The sequence below is a fragment of the Colias philodice genome, chromosome 2 (genome assembly GCF_061535455.1).
Source record: "Colias philodice isolate Cphi_HAF_F1 chromosome 2, ilColPhil1 Martin Lab GWU primary, whole genome shotgun sequence".
NCBI lineage: Eukaryota > Metazoa > Arthropoda > Insecta > Lepidoptera > Pieridae > Colias > Colias philodice.
In genome coordinates, this window is record NC_143087.1 from 927,916 (window position 1) to 947,103 (window position 19,188).

The 19,188-nt window shown below is 34.0% G+C and overlaps 1 protein-coding gene across 1 annotated transcript; it reads left to right on the forward strand.

Moving 5' to 3' along the window:
* The first annotated feature begins 993 nt into the window (after positions 1–993).
* Positions 994–10,650, forward strand: LOC149490135 (transcription factor SOX-14-like). Its single transcript, XM_089701772.1, has 3 exons — positions 994–1,249; positions 10,038–10,332; positions 10,489–10,650. Exons 1-3 carry the CDS (start codon positions 996–998, stop codon positions 10,648–10,650), a joined length of 711 nt encoding a protein of 236 aa, XP_089557898.1. The 5' UTR covers positions 994–995.
* The last annotated feature ends 8,538 nt before the right edge of the window (positions 10,651–19,188 follow it).

Here is a 19,188-nt window from a genome sequence, read left to right on the forward strand (position 1 = left end):
TTCCTGTTATAAAATTAGATAACTCTACCTCACTCTACATTTTAAATTAGATTTAGGTACATTAGGTACCTGTTTAACAAAAGAGATAGGTACTAAGCTATGATTTTAATACCTATAAGAATACTTATGTTTATAATTTACAAATTACACTTTTTACATAGGTATACTAGGTACCTACTCATCCCGGTTCCACTCGGAAAGATCCAGGACAAAATGGAAAAAATGAAGTCGATATCATTCAGTTTGTTACGTTGCAGTTGTAAGCATTTTTAAAAACTATAATATTTTAAAGGTTTTGCTTATTTAATATTTCAATTTAATAATTTGTTTGGTCAATTAGCGACCAGATACCTATAGGTGCCTACATTAAATTATTAAGTTGCTATTTAGCTAGGTACCTACATGAAAAATTGGCAAATTATTATAATTTTAATTAGATCATTCCACTTTTAAATAAACTTAACTATTTTCCTTTATTTAATATACCTAGTTGTTATTATTACTTTAAAGTTTAAATCATACAAGTAATAAATCGTAATTTTAAAATTATTATTTTATTATATATATGAGAATTAAAATGTATAGCAGAAAGATACAGTGTGACACGACCCTTACAATAATAGTGTGCAACTATTATCCGCTACTAATGAACGACCTACAAGAATTCGCAACAACCGCAAACATTCAAAAATCGATTCGCCAAGATTAAAAAAAAGATGCGAACTAATAAACATGCTAACAAGCACGTCACCTGTTGCAAGTTGGAGACGGGCAGCGCCTCAGCCAATGCGGCACGAACGTCCGCCCACGACGGCCGCTCATTGGCCACTGCGCGCGGGGAGAGGGGGCACTATCAGCCCGCTAACGACAGCCAAGAAAAGCGCATTGAGCTTTCGGAAGCTTTTCACGAGCGCGCGGGAACCGGCACGTTCTCATTTCGAAAATTCGAATTCCAATTGACATTTAACTTTTTTTTAATTCGATAATGGCAGTGCATGGAATTTAGTTTGAAGTTTTTGCGCAGTTTAAAAAGTTTTTTATCAAACATGTCACTCGGAAAACAGCCCACAGATCATATAAAGAGGCCGATGAACGCTTTCATGGTGTGGTCTAGGGGACAAAGACGTAAGATGGCACAAGATAATCCAAAAATGCATAATTCAGAAATTTCCAAACGTTTGGGGGCGGAGTGGAAACTTCTCACGGAGATGGAGAAGCGGCCGTTCATAGATGAAGCGAAGAGATTAAGGTAAGTCACGTTTGTAATCATTTTCAAACATAACAAAGTACCTATTCAAATATTTTTTTTAAGTGATCCACCAAAATTACTTATAATCTTTTTAAATTAACTATACTTTTGAAAGTGCTTTAAAATAACTTATAAATTTTTAAAATTAGGTACTTATTCGTGATAATTCTCTACATAATTCTCTTTAAAGGTAGGTACCTAAAATAACTTTTACATAATCTAAATTAAATTATGTTTATTCCGTCTATATTTTTAGGTATGTAAGTATTAATGTAAATTTTTTTTAAGTTTTCAAATGAAACTCAAAAATGATAAAGTTATTATAATTTTCCAATTTTTATTTCTGCATACCAAAAGATAATACTAAAATAGATTTTCGTTCATATTGGACGAATTGGAAATTCTTATTTATCGAATTCAAAACGATAGGTAGGTAAATTATTTTTACTATGTCAAACTTAAAAAGAGTTTGAGCTGATGTTAAAAATATTTTCTCATTTGCATGCGGCGGATATTTTAAATAGCATAGGTACCTATTTTAATTATCTACCTATAAATTTCCTTATACATATTCATAAATCAATAATATTATGTAGGTAGACGTATTGTAGGAATTAAGTCAAATTAATATTAAAAAACAATGAAACGCTACATAAAGACGCTAATAGAGCAATCTCTACATTAAATTATTATTGAGTGTTTGGAATCACAAACTAATAAAATACCTCTTGCTACCTCTTTAATATCCTGTACAATGCTTTTTAGGGTTCCGTAGCCAAAATGGCAAAAACGGAACCCTTATAGTTTCGTCATGTCCGTCTGTCCGTCTGTCCGTCTGTCCGTCTGTCACAGCCGATTTACTCGGAAACTATAAGTACTACAGTGATGAAATTTGATGGGAATATGTGTTGTATGAACCGCTACAAAAATATGACACTAAATAGTAAAAAAAAGAATTGGGGGTGGGGCCCCCCATACATGTAACTGAGGGATGAAATTTTTTTTTTCGATGTACATACCCGTGTGGGGTATCAATGGAAAGGTCTTTTAAAATGATATAAAGTTTTCTAAAAAACATTTTTCTTAAAGTGAACGGTTTTTGAGATATCAGCTCTCAAAGTCGTAAAAAGTATGTCCCCCCCCCTCTATTTTTATAACTACGGGGTATAAAATTCTAAAAAAAATAGAGGTGATGCATGCTAATTAACTCTTTCAACGATTTTTGGTTTGATCAAAGTATCTCTTATAGTTTTTGAGATAGGTTGATTTAACTGTAATTTATTATATTTGCTGCTACGGAACCCTTTGTGCGCGAGCCCGACTCGCACTTGGCCGGTTTTATTCCTCTTTAATATTCAGTATACCCTTACTAATATAAGTGTTAGTAAGAACTCTTATTATTTATGATAAATAATAAGAGTTCCTACTAAATATCTTTGGATAATAAATAATTTATCCAAAGATAACTATGTGGAAAACGTTTCTTTGTTTAGTTATTGTCGTTTAGAATGAAATAGATTGATTTCATAAATACCTAACCATATAGCAATAGTATTTATAAATTAGGTAGGTATATTAAATAATTATTATACATAGTAATTATTATGGTATGTGATATTTTGAATTTTTGGTACGAGATGTTATATTTTTGAGTCGCCGCAAATGTTTTATGCATTATTTCAATGATTTCAATTTGTTTGGTTATTACTTATTATTATTTTAAACTAGATTTCCGCCCGCGGCTTCGCCCGCGTTTGCAAAGGAAAACCCGCATAGTTCCCGTTCCCGTGGGATTTCCGGGATAAAAACTATCCTATGTGTTAATCCAAGTTACCCTCTATATGTGTGCTAAATTTCATTGTTATCGGTTCAGTAGTTTTTACGTGAAAGAGTAACAAACATCCATACATCCATACATCCATACATCCTTACAAACTTTCGCCTTTATAATATGTATTAGATTAGATTAGAATTAATATACTCTCTATAGGTACCTTTTAAAAATTCAATGTTTCTAATAAATTTTAAGAAAATATTTCACAGAAACGTTCGTCTTTTAAAAAACTGTACGAAGAAAGGTAGATCTATTATTCAAATAGGTATACCTACCTAAATTTGTTAACAGACGGGATTTTAATACTTTATCAGAAAAGAGAAGAAATATTAAGTGGCGCTCCCCTATTTACTTACTTTTATCAATCATATTTGATATGATTTGACTGTAGGTACTTGTGTTCAACTATAATCTGTATTTAATAATATTAATTAGGTAATGCGTTTTTCACTTAAGTACTTCTTAGTCAATTGATCACGGTCAATAAAGAGATTTTACAAGCTTGCAGCTAGCAATGTTATTTTAAACAAATTGAAATCTATCTTAGAAAATTTTGTTGGTATTTATTTTCCTATGTATTCAATTGAAACAAAAAATTGCTTTATTTTAAGAAATATCCTTTCCTTGGGTTCTTTAAATTCGTTTTGCGAGTTTTGCATACCAATCCATATCTTTTAACACCTAGTAGGTATAATATGACAATAATTTTAGTGTTAAACCAGACATGTTCCCAAATTTTATAAAACTATGAATTCAAGGTCTAATTTTCATCCCTTTACTATGTCTGTTCTATTAACTATTCTGTGACTATGTCTTATGAAAAAATACCGAATCATGGTTATAATTAGGTCTAACATAAATTTTTTTGTCAATCTTTGTGTGCAATAAAGAGTAAATAAATAAATAAATATTCTAAAAAATTATAAACTACCCACAATTAGGTAAACTTTAACTATTCAAGGATCTTCTAAATTAATTTATTTACAAACCTAACAGGGCTATAAAGGTTGAACAAGGTCAACAAACAACGGTTTCCACTATTTAATTTAGGATAATTTTATCACTAGACAAAACGAACACCTGTTAGTTATCAAGGAAGACAAAAAGTGGTAGATAAGCCCTTAAATTAGTTAAACAGAGGGCCGAGGCTTTTGAATTTGTTGCCACTTGACGAACTTTGTTCTTGGATCTTTTTGTGAACAGATATCTATTTATCTATCTAAATTCAAATCATAGAAGTGAAGTCCCTTGTCCACTAGTGGGGTAAGGGGCAGATGTATTATTCATACATCTGTTTCACTGATCGATTATCTTTAGGGACAAGTAGGTGATCAGCCTTCTGTGTCCTGCCAGACCGAGACAATTTTTTTTTCTTCGTCTCCACCGGGAATCGAACCCAGGACCCCTTTACGCTCACGCGTCAACCACTGTACCAAGGAGGCGGTCAAATATTCAAATCATACTGAATATAATTTAGATAAACTGGCAATAATGTAGAGCCAAATTAATTTATCGCGACGTTATGTGACGATCATTAACAATTTTTCAATTAACAATTTTCTTTCGGGTTTAGGCAGTTTAGATTACAATGGAATATACATACTTTAAATGTGATATAAATGTCAGTTCAATTATTATTTTTTTTTAAATCGAAATAAGCCTGGTGCCTCTTATGTTTGTCACAATAATGTTTATTTTAGAGAATATTCAATATCAAATCATATTTTCTTATATATTCAATAGGTAAGTAATAGGTAGGTATGTTTCTTAATGTAGAGTTGTTCGTTTTATAATATTTTTACCCCATCCATGAGTTTAGGTACCTACACGAAATTGTATAGCGGTAAATGAAGCTTTTTTATGAGGTCAGAGATATGCATGATGTATAATTAGACGGTAGGTATATTAGATTTAGAGCTGATTTTTCAATCCTTGTTTAAAAACTTATTCATCGAATAACGTATTAAACTACCATTTCAAAAATGTATTGTAATTGTCCGTAGACCGTAACCAAGGATTGAAAAATCGGCTCTTAGATGTACAACTATTTTATCGAAAACTAGCAGTCCGCCCCGGCTTCGCCCGTGGTACATATTTACGTTTTCTCTACGTAAGAACCATCCTCGTACTTCAAGGAATATAATAAAAAAAGAATTAACGAAATCGGTTCAGCCGTTCTCAAGTTATGCGCTTACCAACACATTTTGGGATTCATTTTTATATTATAGATTTAGATTTTACAATGATAGTTCGAATTATAACCACTTTGTACACCATCATGTAGATCAGCTGAGTAGGTACATATTATCTAAGTTTAAATGAATACATACTTACATTAAAAGTAGATTATGTTGAAGAGTTGTTTCCTACTTGTAGGTACCTTATTGGCTTTTTTTTTCATAAGAAAAATAGAGGGTGTGCTATTGAAATGTAAATATACAGCATTTAATATACAGCATTATAACGATTTCGTGTAATAAGGTACCTACTCGGTTGGAATTCATTTGTAAATGTGAAACATATGCTAAAAAATATTATTTAGTGCACCTATAAGATTGTGTACAAGAGAATATTTATTTGGATACTTAAACTAATCTAGAAGCCACAATCAAAACGTACAAATCACCCATGTTTCTAACAAAAATCGTCCCTCCCAAACATCGCTCAGTTATCAAGGCCGGGCGAAGTCGCGGGCGGTCCCTAGTTAATCATATAAAAATATAAACCCACAATACAGTGGATGAACAAATAAGACACTACTCCGGATGTTTGTGTTCCTTATCCCACTCACTCTGTTTGAATTAGGGCCGATTGATAAATGTATTGTCACTTTTTTGCACTATCTTGGAGTGTTTGGTTTTTATATATACTTTTGATATTAAGAATTGTTATGAGATGTAAGGATGCTTTTTAAAGTTTTGAGATTCATGAAATGTACAGATTTTTATGTAGCCTAGAGCCTGCTCTAAAAAAATTACCCAAATATGACGTAGGTACGTACCTAACGACGATTACGAAACGAACACGAAATAAGAAAAACTTTGATACAGTTTCAATTTAAAACCTAAAACGTACATAAATTTAATTTATCTCTACATCCAAAACAATAGATACAATTACCGTACAAACTGCCACAAGATTTCATAAAAGTTGATTTTCCTAGAATAGGTACATGGCGCAAAGAACCAATTTCATAATATTAATAGTTTTCAAGTTATTATAATTCTCAGAAAATTAACGAGTTCATCTATTAACAGTATACCAGTTTTCAATAGAAGCTTTATTTTCCTTGCCGCCAGTTATACTTAGATACAACTAAGAATAGTCTATCAACTCCCATTCAACAAACGAACCCCACGCAATCTAATTGCATCCAGCTATCTATAGATCATAACAAATCAATTGCAAAAAGCGCCCCAAAGACAATTATCTAGTATTCACGGCTATAATATCTGGCATTGTTAGGGGTGGCACGTTATCACGGGCCGGCAGGGCTATAAAAACAAGCTTATGCTCCCGTCTGCGCTAGGGTTACGCCTTTGTTTTTCTCTACCTATCATATGTCGCGTCTTTTGCTACTAAAGGGTTTTAAAATGGATTTTATGTGCAGTTATAGCTTTGCTTGGATAGTCTGTGTGGATTTGTTCATGGGCGTAATAGCTGGCCTTCTTTGTCGAAGTTTTTTCAGACGTAGCGTTGATACGGAGACTCTATTACAAAAAAAATACAATAAAATACTTCGATATCATGATCATTTTGTGAACGTTCTTATTGGTGATGGTATTTTTTTACGGATACTTATTTATAAAAAAAAACAATAGGTACGTGTTTTTTTTCGGTGGAGTGCTCGTTTTTTTTAGAAAAATCAATCATAGCTGTGCAAAACCAAATTATACTATAAGTAATAGAGTACGTTAAATTATAGCTAAATCGTCATTTTTTAATTAATTGTGTATCAGTATATACTTATTAGTTTTCCATAAAGCTGACTTTTATAAATGAAAATGAGTTCAAATCTATAACATTATGTAATTCTATGATTATATTTATATGAGTGGTAACCCTAGAGTGTGAGTGTTCTGTAACTTCCCATAATGCAACTTTTCAATGAGTTTTGTAAGGAAATTGTACAGTAATTTACTGTCATCATATAAGGACACATAATGAATATGTAAACGATTAAAACATTGCTATTATTATTTAAAAAATAATAATTTTAAAACAATTTTATTAGCGCTTTTCACAACTCTACCTTCGGGTTTATGTAGAAACATAATATGTAAAATAAATTTCCGTTTTCGTTTTTTTTTATGATACCTACCTATTTAAATTTATATTTACTGTTACTCAACACCATTAATACCTAAGTACTTATTTATTAATAAAATAATCATTGAAATGGTGAAATGATAAGTTTGCATCAGAATCAAAATGTGGAAATGTGGCCGTCTGTGTCCGCTTACTGTAAATTGTAAAACGTCGCATGTGATCAAACAAAATAAAAACACATTTTGAGGATGATATAGTAATAGGTTTTTAATACAGATTATTATAACAACATAACAATATTAATGAGCTAAATATTAACTATTGCAACAAACATTTTTACAGAAACTAGAAGATGTCACGCGTCCTTCTTAACTTTACTAACATTTAGGTACCGTTTAAACATCAAGAAATTTTCCTTCTTAATACCCAGTTCTAAGACTCTATTCTTTACCTTTTATACAAATTTAAACACTGAATAACAAATTGGGAACCACGTGTCCCGCTATCGGTCACTATGGTCAAAGGCGCTCCCCTGTTTGCCTGCTTATCGGCCTGTTTGATCAGACACAATTCCAATACAGACAAACAACAATGTCTTAGCTTTTTATGTGTTTCATCGTTTGTCATATCAATTTTATCGCTAGTGTGTGGATATGGATTTACGCGTGAATTTTGTTGTTTAACTAAGACGAATGAGGGATACATGTAAGATTGTATTGAAGGTAGAATTTTATGATTGAACGTGAAATTTTTGAGTAGAGTTAGGTAACTAAGCTTTAATATTCAGTAGGTACTATGCAAAATTAATTACGATTTGTGATTAAAACTATACTTGTGGTACTAAGCTGTTTCTTTATGTATTGTTATTTTGTTGTTTGTGCATTGAAAATTGTTTTCATTATTATTACTGTTTCTCTATAAAATTATTTAAATTGTATATTAAATGCACAAAATAATGGTAGGATCACGGATAGTTATTTAGTTCAAATTCATTTGATGTTTTTGTTGATCAAGAAATTAGCATTATTTTTCTTAAACTGCAGAATTTTTCCATCTCCCATAATAAAACACAGTTCCAAGAAAGCAATAATACGAAGTCATAGCCACCGTGTCCACTGGTCCCAAAACTTGAGGTCAATGCACCGCACTATCAATTCCTTCATTACTTTGTTTGACAAACACGATAGCCAAGAAAAACACACGAATATCGATATAAAAAGAGATATCGTTTATCCGACAGTTTTTTGGCGGAGTTAATCGAATTGTGTAAACATTGATACGATTCTCGATATGAAAGACAATTTTTTCCTTGTGTCGAAATTGATACCACAGTTGTTGATACTGTAGGGCTTGTAGAGGTCAAGATGGAAGGTTATTGGTGACGAAGTATAGCTCTTATAACTTCTTGGTGACGAAGTAGGTATAGCTCTACTTTGGAATTAATGATGATAGATACACTTAAGAATAACTACTGATTAAAATTGCATTAAAATACACTTAGATAAGTCAACAAAATAAAATAAACGAAAAGCATTATTCTATAAAAGTTTTCTGGTACTCTAGGTACATTTCTTAAATTAAATAAATTTTCTGATTCCGTTTCTTTTTTTCAATAAAACTGTCTATAAAAAAAGCGCTTTGTAAAAATCTAAGTAAGTACAATATTTAAACGCTTCCATGAATCTTTTTTGTTTCTTTGATATACAAATGTGACCATGACAGAGCTGCAAAGTGCAAATTGGTACCTATATTATAGATTGAACATTCCCATTACTTTAAAGATCATTAAATTTGATGCGTTCCAAATACCCATGACCTTATAAAATTAGTCCTTTATTATTCAAGCAGTATTCAGCAAACAGTATTCGAAAACCTCAACTATCAACCCTCAGTACTCCATTCGAATAATTACAATCGACTAGCTGACAATCGCGATTCTATCACAAAGCTCGCATAATCGGACACTGTCGGCAATCCGGCCAGCACTAAACGTTCCAACTGCGAAACCATTCATACGAATGTATACTTTATTTCAACTAAATACTGTCGCGTTTACATTATACGCATTGAAGACATAGTGATGGGCGCTGAATAACATAGATTCTGACAGGACAATGCAATAATCCGAGTATTGTTCAATTGACATTGTTGTTTTAAGGGCGGCGGGCGACAATTGTACGCTTTATTGCATAAATAATAATGTTATTCTGCCCGGTGGCGTTTCATTGTGACGTTTTGTAAAACTTATGTATGAGTTATAAAGTTAAAACTCGATTGAATCGAGTTACAGCGTTGAATTGCTACAAATTGGATATGGAATACGCAGATAGGATCGACGGCGTTGCATGCTGATTACGATAAATAATGATTTGTTGTGTCGCTAAATTAGATGCTTATCAGTCAAATAGACTACTAGAAGAAAATCAGAACATTTTGTGCTTATGTTCTCATAATATTTACAAATTTTTGGAAACTGTGTTATTCTTCTCTTATTTTTAGGCCAAATATATTCATTATTCTGCAGCAACATTTCGTTATATTACTTTATATTAACTTATATTTATTTTCTCTTGGGAGTATTTTCGATTTATATGATTAAAGCTCCCATAATTAAATGAATCTCTCAACAAGGTTAATTCGGAAGTTTCATAAAAACAACGATATTTATTAAACCTTCCCTTCCAGAGCACTCCATATGAAAGAGCACCCCGACTACAAGTACCGGCCGAGACGGAAGCCCAAAGCCTTAGTCAAGAAAGAGCCCAAATTCGGCTTCAATATCTCCGGGCTGATGGCGCCAGTACCACGCCTGGTTACACCACTACCACAACCAGTCCCCCAGCTACCTGTACCACACCATTTACTGCAGGATAAACCAGATCTGGGAAGACTCTTTCCACCGTTACCATACCCGTTCTATCCGTTCGCCAAGATACCATCCGATGATGGAAAACTGGCGGCGGAGTTGGCGCATTTACAGGTGAGATCCCATTTTTTGAGACATTATTACAGATTTTATATGTAACTGTAACAAAACCATCCGAAGTACCGTCGCATAGACCTAGTCTTAGACTGTTAAACATTGAAATTCGATGCATGACCACACACAAGAAGACTCCACGGTGTAACCTTGCAGGCTCTATACGGCGGGGCTCTATACAGCAGTGCCCTGTACAACAGCGCGCTGTCCCCCTGCGGCTGTCCCCCGCGCCGCACCCCCTCCCCTCCCCCGGACGTCAAGCGGCCAGTGGCCTACATCCTCATGAAGGACGAAGAGCCCCCGCAGCACGTTATATGAAGGCCGGTCGCCCTCCCGGCGCGGCCCTACTCGCACTGGGAGCGGCCCTCTACATCCACGGAGAGGGATAGCAGCACTCCGGATAGCATTTAGATAGACTAGGTTACCAGGCGTTAGGACCTAGATTATAACCTAGTCTAGGTTACCAGACGTCTAGACAACAGAAGGCCGCGTTTCCACAAGGCAGCATTTGTCGCGATATGTTGCACAACATGACGTCCAAGATGTCGAAAGTTCGCCTGGAACTTTTGTTTAACAACATTCTCTATCTATCTAGTCAATCGTCGACATCCCTAGTCTCTACAGGAATTACTAGTATTTAATGCATCGGCCGCGGCAGTGGTAACAATAACAACAATCTATCATGTTGCGTGAAACTGGCAACGTCGCACTCTGTTGTGCAACGTTGTCGTACATGTTGCGAGCAAATGTTCCCTAGTGGAAACGCGGCTGTACTATGGTCAACAATTATGGCAATGGCAAATAATATTGGCTCATTTTTCCGGTCATCCGATATTATGATGGGACATCACGATAATTTCTAACTGACGCTTGATATGATGACATAGAATTAGATGTATCATGTAGTAAAGATGGCAAGACTTCAGGTTTACGAAGCTGTTTGTTTACAGCTATCATTTTTTTGACTGTTTGAGTGAACTTATAACAATGATTAAGAAATAAGGATGTACAGGATTCAGGAATAAGTAAGAATCGGAGATTTTCTTTTTAACTTCCTATTTTCAACATTATAGTAAATTAAAGCGAAATTTGATTACTTTAAAAGCTCTTTTGAAATATAAATAATTACAAACAAATGTATTTAAAAGAACACAAGATAAAAACGTGTAAAAACTAAAATTGTTAAATGGTTAAATGTGAACCGTAATGTTAAGGCCCAGTTTCATCAAGCTCTGTTAGTTAGTTTAACACGCTGTTAACTCTTTTAACGGGACATCAATGTAAGGGAGTGTCCCACCATGACCTAATCGAGGATTAGTTTCCTTAACACGGCATTATATTTAACCCGTGGCATAGAGGCTCTTTAAATTTTTAACAAGCGATTAGAAAAAATGATTTGAAGTTTTCTTGCTGTCAAGATGGACTCTGCATACTATTTTATTTTTGTAAATGAAGATGTGTTGGATGATTTGTATAATTTGGATTATATAGTGCGACCGCGACGGCCCAGAATTTATAAAGACGTCGTCATTGTTTCGAAGAATATGATGATGTTGATTTTAGTACAAGATTTCGTTTATCAAAACAATCGGTTTTGGAAGTATTGCAATTAATTGAAGATAAACTCGAATAACCGTCGGATCTGTAAGTAAAACTATCTCGTGAGGTAATATTTATATTTATGTGCATAAAAGGTTCCTTCCTACATACTGTATTATTTTCAATTAAACCATAATAATCCTGTGAGTCATGTCAAATCTAGTATTGAATACCAATATAGGTACTTAAAATGTAAACCTCACCACTACTCAGGTAAGGCTCAGGCCTCCTCATGATTATGAAATGTACTTATCTTAATTTTAAATTCTGTTTTAGGAATCTATCAGTTTCACCTACAGACCAACTGCTTATTGTAGTGCAGTGCAGTGATGGCTCAGTGGTGAAAAACATTGTGAGGAAACCGACATATCATAAGATAGCGTGGTGGATAATGACCTGATCCCTTACCGTGTTTAAGTTTAAGTTAGCACTACCAATCCCATGTCCCAGCAGTGAGAAAGTATATGGGCTGACGATGATGATGATCCTAATTTAATTTAAATGTGACATTGTTATAGAAATATGTAATTTTTCATGTTACCTAAATAAATAAAACTTGTGTTTTTATAAAACATTTTTATTGTACCCTTAGATTGTACCTATCAACATCATTCAATAAATAGGTTATAACAACTAGATACTAGGTTATTACAAACAAGAATTTACTATTAATTTACTTTAAATGTATCTTTATTTTTCTTGTTTTAATTGCTCTTCTAGTATGAGATCTCTCGCACTTTCCTTCGGACTCCGAATTTTTTTTCGTAATTTCACCCAGATCCAGTTTACCTTCGACCAAGTGAAATTGAACCGCGATTTTTCTTCAACATTATTGTATTTATTCAACTCAAAATAAAATTAAAATAACACAAGAAAAATCACAACAAAACAATCTCCAAATAACATCAAACATTTGTAACCATGGTAACGACCAAATCGTTTGACATATAAACCAGCAAACGTAAAAGTTTCTACATGATTATTAAATTGTATACTGTGTTAGAACATTTCAATTTAGTCGAATTACCAAACATGACAGTTATTCTTACAGTTATTATACAACTAGAACAAATAGCCCCAACGTGCGAAACTATGGCATTGTCAACTATGACATTTTGTTTCGGGCGGTTTAAAATACGAATGAATGATTCGTGAGTCGCTCAGTTAATGGTCGATTTGATAATCGGCTGTTAGATTTCCTTCTTGGGACCTGTAGAGTTGACAACGATGTTAAAATACATGTTTAATTTGAAGCTCGATTAATAAATGTCTGATTTAGAAAATATTGGTGAAATTGGGTCTAAGTATGTTTAGTAAGACTGAATGATAAATGACGTTTTAGACCCTTCATAAGTAATTTACTCGTATTATTGTTTAAATGTTAATAATTTAAATTTTCTTTTGAGACGTCTTTTGATATGTTTTAAACTTCCATATAATTTATATATTTTAATAAATTTTCAATTTATTTTTGAACGAAATATGTCTTCCCGATTTATATGAATGTTAATTTTAACGTTAAAAGGTTAATAGATATGAAAATGAATCATATATGTATATAGTAGCAAAATAGGTAGGTATCTATATTATTGTAGGTATATTAATTATAAGCATCCCACGCAATATTCATAAATTAGATAAATTAAATAGGTACTATGTACTGAAACTTTTACGATAACGTTTAAAATTAATAAAAATAACAGAGAAATGTTGAAATTTTAAATTTCATTTTGTTTAAAAAAATAAAACGCTTTTGTCTTATTTTTAGAAGGTACCTAATTGATTCCCATTTCATTTAAAAAAAGCTTTTTTTTCAATTGCATACCTTCCTGTTTATAAAATAGAATATTTTCTTTTTAGAAATCTGATAATTGTAATTCTCGAATAGAAAACATATCATGTAAGATAATAATTGTAAAGATTGTATGAATAAAAACATTATATTATTTTGTCCTTTTTTTCTAAGAAGACAAACATTTGTAGAGTCCGTGAATAAAAGGTGAGCACCTTGAATATTTTACTATTGAATATAATTCTTAAGTTTTTTATTTTATTGTAGTGCCACAATACTTTTATTATAATTGAAAATATTGTTTTTCTAAGCTTCCGTTATTTCAGTAGAATGTATTTTTGTAAATAATATGCGCATATAGAGAGCTATAAATGACAATGTAAATATTTAAAATTAATGGATTTCTGAGGTACATTCGAATTGTTATTTGCTTGTATATCGCATTGAATATTGTTTCCTCATCTACAGCGTTATTTTCAAAGAAGTATTAGAATCTTTATACGATGTACGTATATTTGATAAACAATAGTACTGCATAATGTTGCTTTTGAAATACATAGGTCATAGAGCCTCTTTTTTTGAAAAGTATCTTTTTCGCGTTCTTATCAGTTTTTTTTCCGCACAAAAGAGTGACATAGAATTAAAATAATACATCCATCTTCACGTATCTTGACGAATTATTTATGAACATGTAATATATCAGCAAATAGCATTCGATTTATCTTCGGAATCAAAATGAAAAATCAAAATGAATAGCGCCAGTAAATACTAGAATAATTGTTATGTATTAATTAAAGTTGATTTATTGTTGTGTTAAAATACTTCGACTGTTCGTAAACAGTTGTTTTTTAAACTTTTGTTGATTGAATTGTAAAAGATTATGTTTAAGTTTTATACTTTTTGTATCGTCCTTGTTTGAGTTATGAATAAAACTGCAATAATGAACAATTTGTTTAATTTATGCACCTAACCTACATAAATAAAAAAACATATAAATAGTTGCTTTTATTTTCAAGTTTACCAAAAATGTATTGAGTAGTAGAGTCCTACTGAAACCTATATATATAAAAGAAAATATATATCGAGGTTAGAATGAATGATTTATCTATGAGTATATGTCATTTAACTCGATTATTAAACAATATCTCATACATATAAAGTCAAATAAATCGTTTTGTCTAACGAACTCCACATTTGCAAAGTAATGTAGAGTCCGAAACAGAAACTTTTCTCAAAATTTCCTTACTTCATAAATTCTCAATTTTAAACAAAAACATTTTGAAAAATAATTACTGCATACATAGTAACATTAATCCCAACAAGTTTGGTGAAAATTGAAACTAATAGAAAACGACATGTGTGCAAGAAGCTGCGAACCACTCTTCGTGTACTTGAAAGTCATTCAGAAATAGGGTTGACCATTTTACTTTTTTAATTTTTTCCTTTACGATCAGTGAGTATTAATAAAATATGGATGTTACAGTTACGGGCTGTATGAAGTTACATAAATGGGCGGGATATAATGATGACCAAAAATTATGTAGAATATAAATGATTTTAAATTTTATTTTAAGCTATTGCATAGCTTTTATCTCAGACTATGAGCGCGGCGACCGAATTTAAAAATTCCGTAACGATAAATCCTAACACCCCCCCATTCCAACCGGCCGCGGCACAGCGGTGAGCTGCTATGCAATAGCTTTACCGCGGCAGTCCTCGAGTGCCGCACGTATTTTTTTTTCTTGCTAAGTACGTACATAAAAGCAATTTACTGTTCGAAAAGTTATTCTATGTTATCTGCTATGATAATAATCTATAATTAACCCAATAACTATTTAAATTGGAGAAAAAGTTATAGGTAATAGATACGCCCATAAGAATATTTACGTAATAAATAAGGATTTTTTGTTAACGAAAATAGGAAATGGTGTTCACCGTACCACACTTTTCTATAACTACTTGTGTTTTTCCTTGTGAACAACCTTTGACTTCGTTCTTATGAGAATACTATTTTTTCGTTATAAAAATAGTGAGTAATTTAGAAGAGTGACAGCCCTAAGTTAGAGGCACTCCAAAGTCACCCGTCTGAAAACAACAGGGGACTAATCCGATCCTCAATTATAAGCGAATAAATACTGAACAATGAACATGTGTCGGTAACAAAAGATTATTGTCCGACTGTGCGCGGAAAGGGTCGTGTTTTTCACTTTATTTTCACTAAATCCAGATACTGAATCGATTTAAACAGGAATATTTTTACTTTAAAGAAATCTAATGATATTAGAATACACCAACAGATGGATTTTTCACGGATTCATGGATGAACCGAAGGTAAATTGTTATTTAAAATATCTACTTAATTTTTGTCGCTCTAGGTCTAAGTACCATTATAAAAAGTAGTAAGGAGACATAAGTTCATATCTAAGTAATTGTACTAGATAAAAATTACAAGGAACCTATCTTATTTTTAAATAGATTTGTTATTATCTAAAGTTGCTAAGACTGAAGGCTAGTGCCTATTATTGTAAAGAACCTGCGAAACTGATCACCAACCACTTCCCCGTCTAAAGTTAAATCACAAAAAAATATAGAAAAAATGATAAAAGGTTAAGTTGCAGCAAGATTTTCATTGCTGAAAAAGTCTATCTTTAACCATTTCAATACTTGATGAACGTTTACTTCGTGTAAAGATCTACTTTACTGCATTTAAGTCGTTATCTCGATAATAAAGTAATACCAAACAAAATATATATAACGGAACGTCGGAAGGCTCGGCGGTATGATCTCCGTTATCAGACATAGCGGTGGTTTAATAGTGATGGGAACACCGAAATAAACTCACTATTTTCTCAAACGCCAATCAGATAGTTTATTAAAGTTTACAGTACTTCACAATTTTGCGTAACAATCAAGATGGAAACAGATTAAGAGCCAATAGGTTAGTACGCGTGCGCCTCTGTGCACAACTGACAGTAGAATGTCAGCTGTCACCATCGTGCCAACCCACTACCCTATTCGGGACTACCCGCTCTTATTTTTATCAAGTCATGTGTCTACCTTACTTCACAATATTTTCATTACTGGCAACACAACATAATACTTTGACATTGACAATCAAAACAAACAATTTAACTACGTGAAATCAACTATGCTAGATAATTATTATTTAGTACAGTAATTATCGGCGCGCCGTCACGGCCGTCCTGCATATTCACACGTCCTCGTGTGTGGAGTCATTTCGCTCATCTTCATCATCTGTAAACAGGCAAACGAGAATGGTTTACATCAAGCACCGCTTGGGCATCCTGACCAAAGTGGGTCACACTCAAAACTAGGCACACAGTTCAAAAGCGCAATATAAGTCCAATTACGTCACATAAGCTTAATTACAAACTACGCAATATTTTGAGTGTCACACAGACTATAAATCGTCATAAGTTATCACACACAGCCTACAAACTGCCACACAGGCTCCAAGCAGCCACACAGGCTCCTAACTATCACACAGGCTCCTAACTGCCACACAGGCCCCTTACTGCCACACAGGCTCCTAACTGCCACACAGGCTCCTAACTGCCACACAGGCCCCTTACTGCCACACAGGCTCCTAACTGCCACACAGGCCCCTTACTACCACACAGGCTCCTAACTGCCACACAGGCTTCTAACAATGCCACACAGGCTCTTATCTGCCACACAGGCTCCTATTTGCCACACAGGCTTCTAACACTGCCACACAGGCTTTTAAAATACCACACAGGCTCTTAAAATACCACACAGGCTCTTAAAATACCACACAGGCTTGCAACTGCCACACAGGCTACGCATCGCATAATTATGAAAAACCACACGGGCTTGTATTCGCCACTTAGGCTAACTGGTACTACCAAAATAGTAATAAACTCTAAAGATGACTAATTAACTCACCATTGCCGTCACTGGCGCATTCTGACTCGGCCTGGTTGACAGGGACTTCTAGCCCAGCGCTAAACTCCAAGGAAACATAACACTCAGGCATAGCACGAGTAGATCTCTACTTACCATTATGTCATGCGAAATACTACTATCCGGCACTATATGAAACAACAACTTTACCGTATAGGCTTGAATCGAGACCGTTGATAAAATTTGGGTGTTACAATGTATACTAGCGTTACCTAGCCACAGCAATGTCACTGCAACATAATATGATCTTTTACCAGAAAGTCGTTCTGCTAAGCTCTGCCTTATCAAAGAACATTCGACACCAGAATCGAAACAAAATGAAAACTTCTCACCGGTTTCGTCCGAAAGATGATCAGTAGCTGGTTTGATGGCGCAGATATCCACACGACGTTCCACTCGAGTCTCGTTGGATTTCGCCTCCTTGCCGGGGCACCGCGTTGCGATATGGCCCTGTTCACCGCAGTTAAAGCAGGTTGGAGTGATGGTTTTCTTCGGTGCACTGCCCTCCTTTGAAGCATGAGTTACAGAGTTGCTTGAAGTTTCGGTTTGTGCTTTAGTGTCATCACGATTACCAATCCATCGACATTCAGTAGCCACGTGTCCGGACTTGTTGCAATTGTAACACCTACGAGAGTTTTCGGGACGCGGCTTCTTTGCTTCTACAGCTGATGTCGCCTGCTCTTGAGCTGGAGGTCCTCTTTTTCTAAACGTAAATGCCATAAGTTCTTGTTGTAATTTTATACGGTTGTCTATTTCCGTTGTAAAAGCCAATCTCTGCAATCTTGGGTCGATTTTTGCAGCGTGTGCTAGTGTAACAGCAATGGCAATTTGTTCCGTTGATAAAGATTTCCATCTTGCCATTATTGCACTCATAAATCGGCAGGCATAAGAGGATAAGCATTCACCTTCCTTTGGATTTCCATTAAACAATCGCCATAAGTTTGCTGCAGGAGTTTCAACGAAATCGAATCTAGCTAAAAATAGATCCTTTAATTGGGCCCATGTTATTCCAGGATAACTAGACTGTGCTAGCCATGATGCCGCAGTTCCTTTGAGTGCTTTACTCATGGTTATTATCAGGTCTCCACCGGAAAGTGGTTTTTTTTTGCAAGCATAGGTCAACTGTTTCGCACCAAGCACGAGCATCGCTACCCTGAAGGTCAGGATTAAATTCGGGTAAAGCTATTTTTGATACAGATAGCCGAGGTTCTTGAATTGCCCGTATCAAATCTGTCAAACTTCGTTGCTGCAATTCAAACAGTGTTTTCCAACGGTCGCACTCTTTTTCTAAAGAAGGTTGTTCATTCTGACCTGAGTGGGCTGCATGCTGCTCCTGAGATGCACGGAGTAATCCCACTTCTGATAACGGAACGTCGGAAGGCTCGGCGGTATGATCTCCGTTATCAGACATAGCGGTGGTTTAATAGTGATGGGAACACCGAAATAAACTCACTATTTTCTCAAACGCCAATCAGATAGTTTATTAAAGTTTACAGTACTTCACAATTTTGCGTAACAAT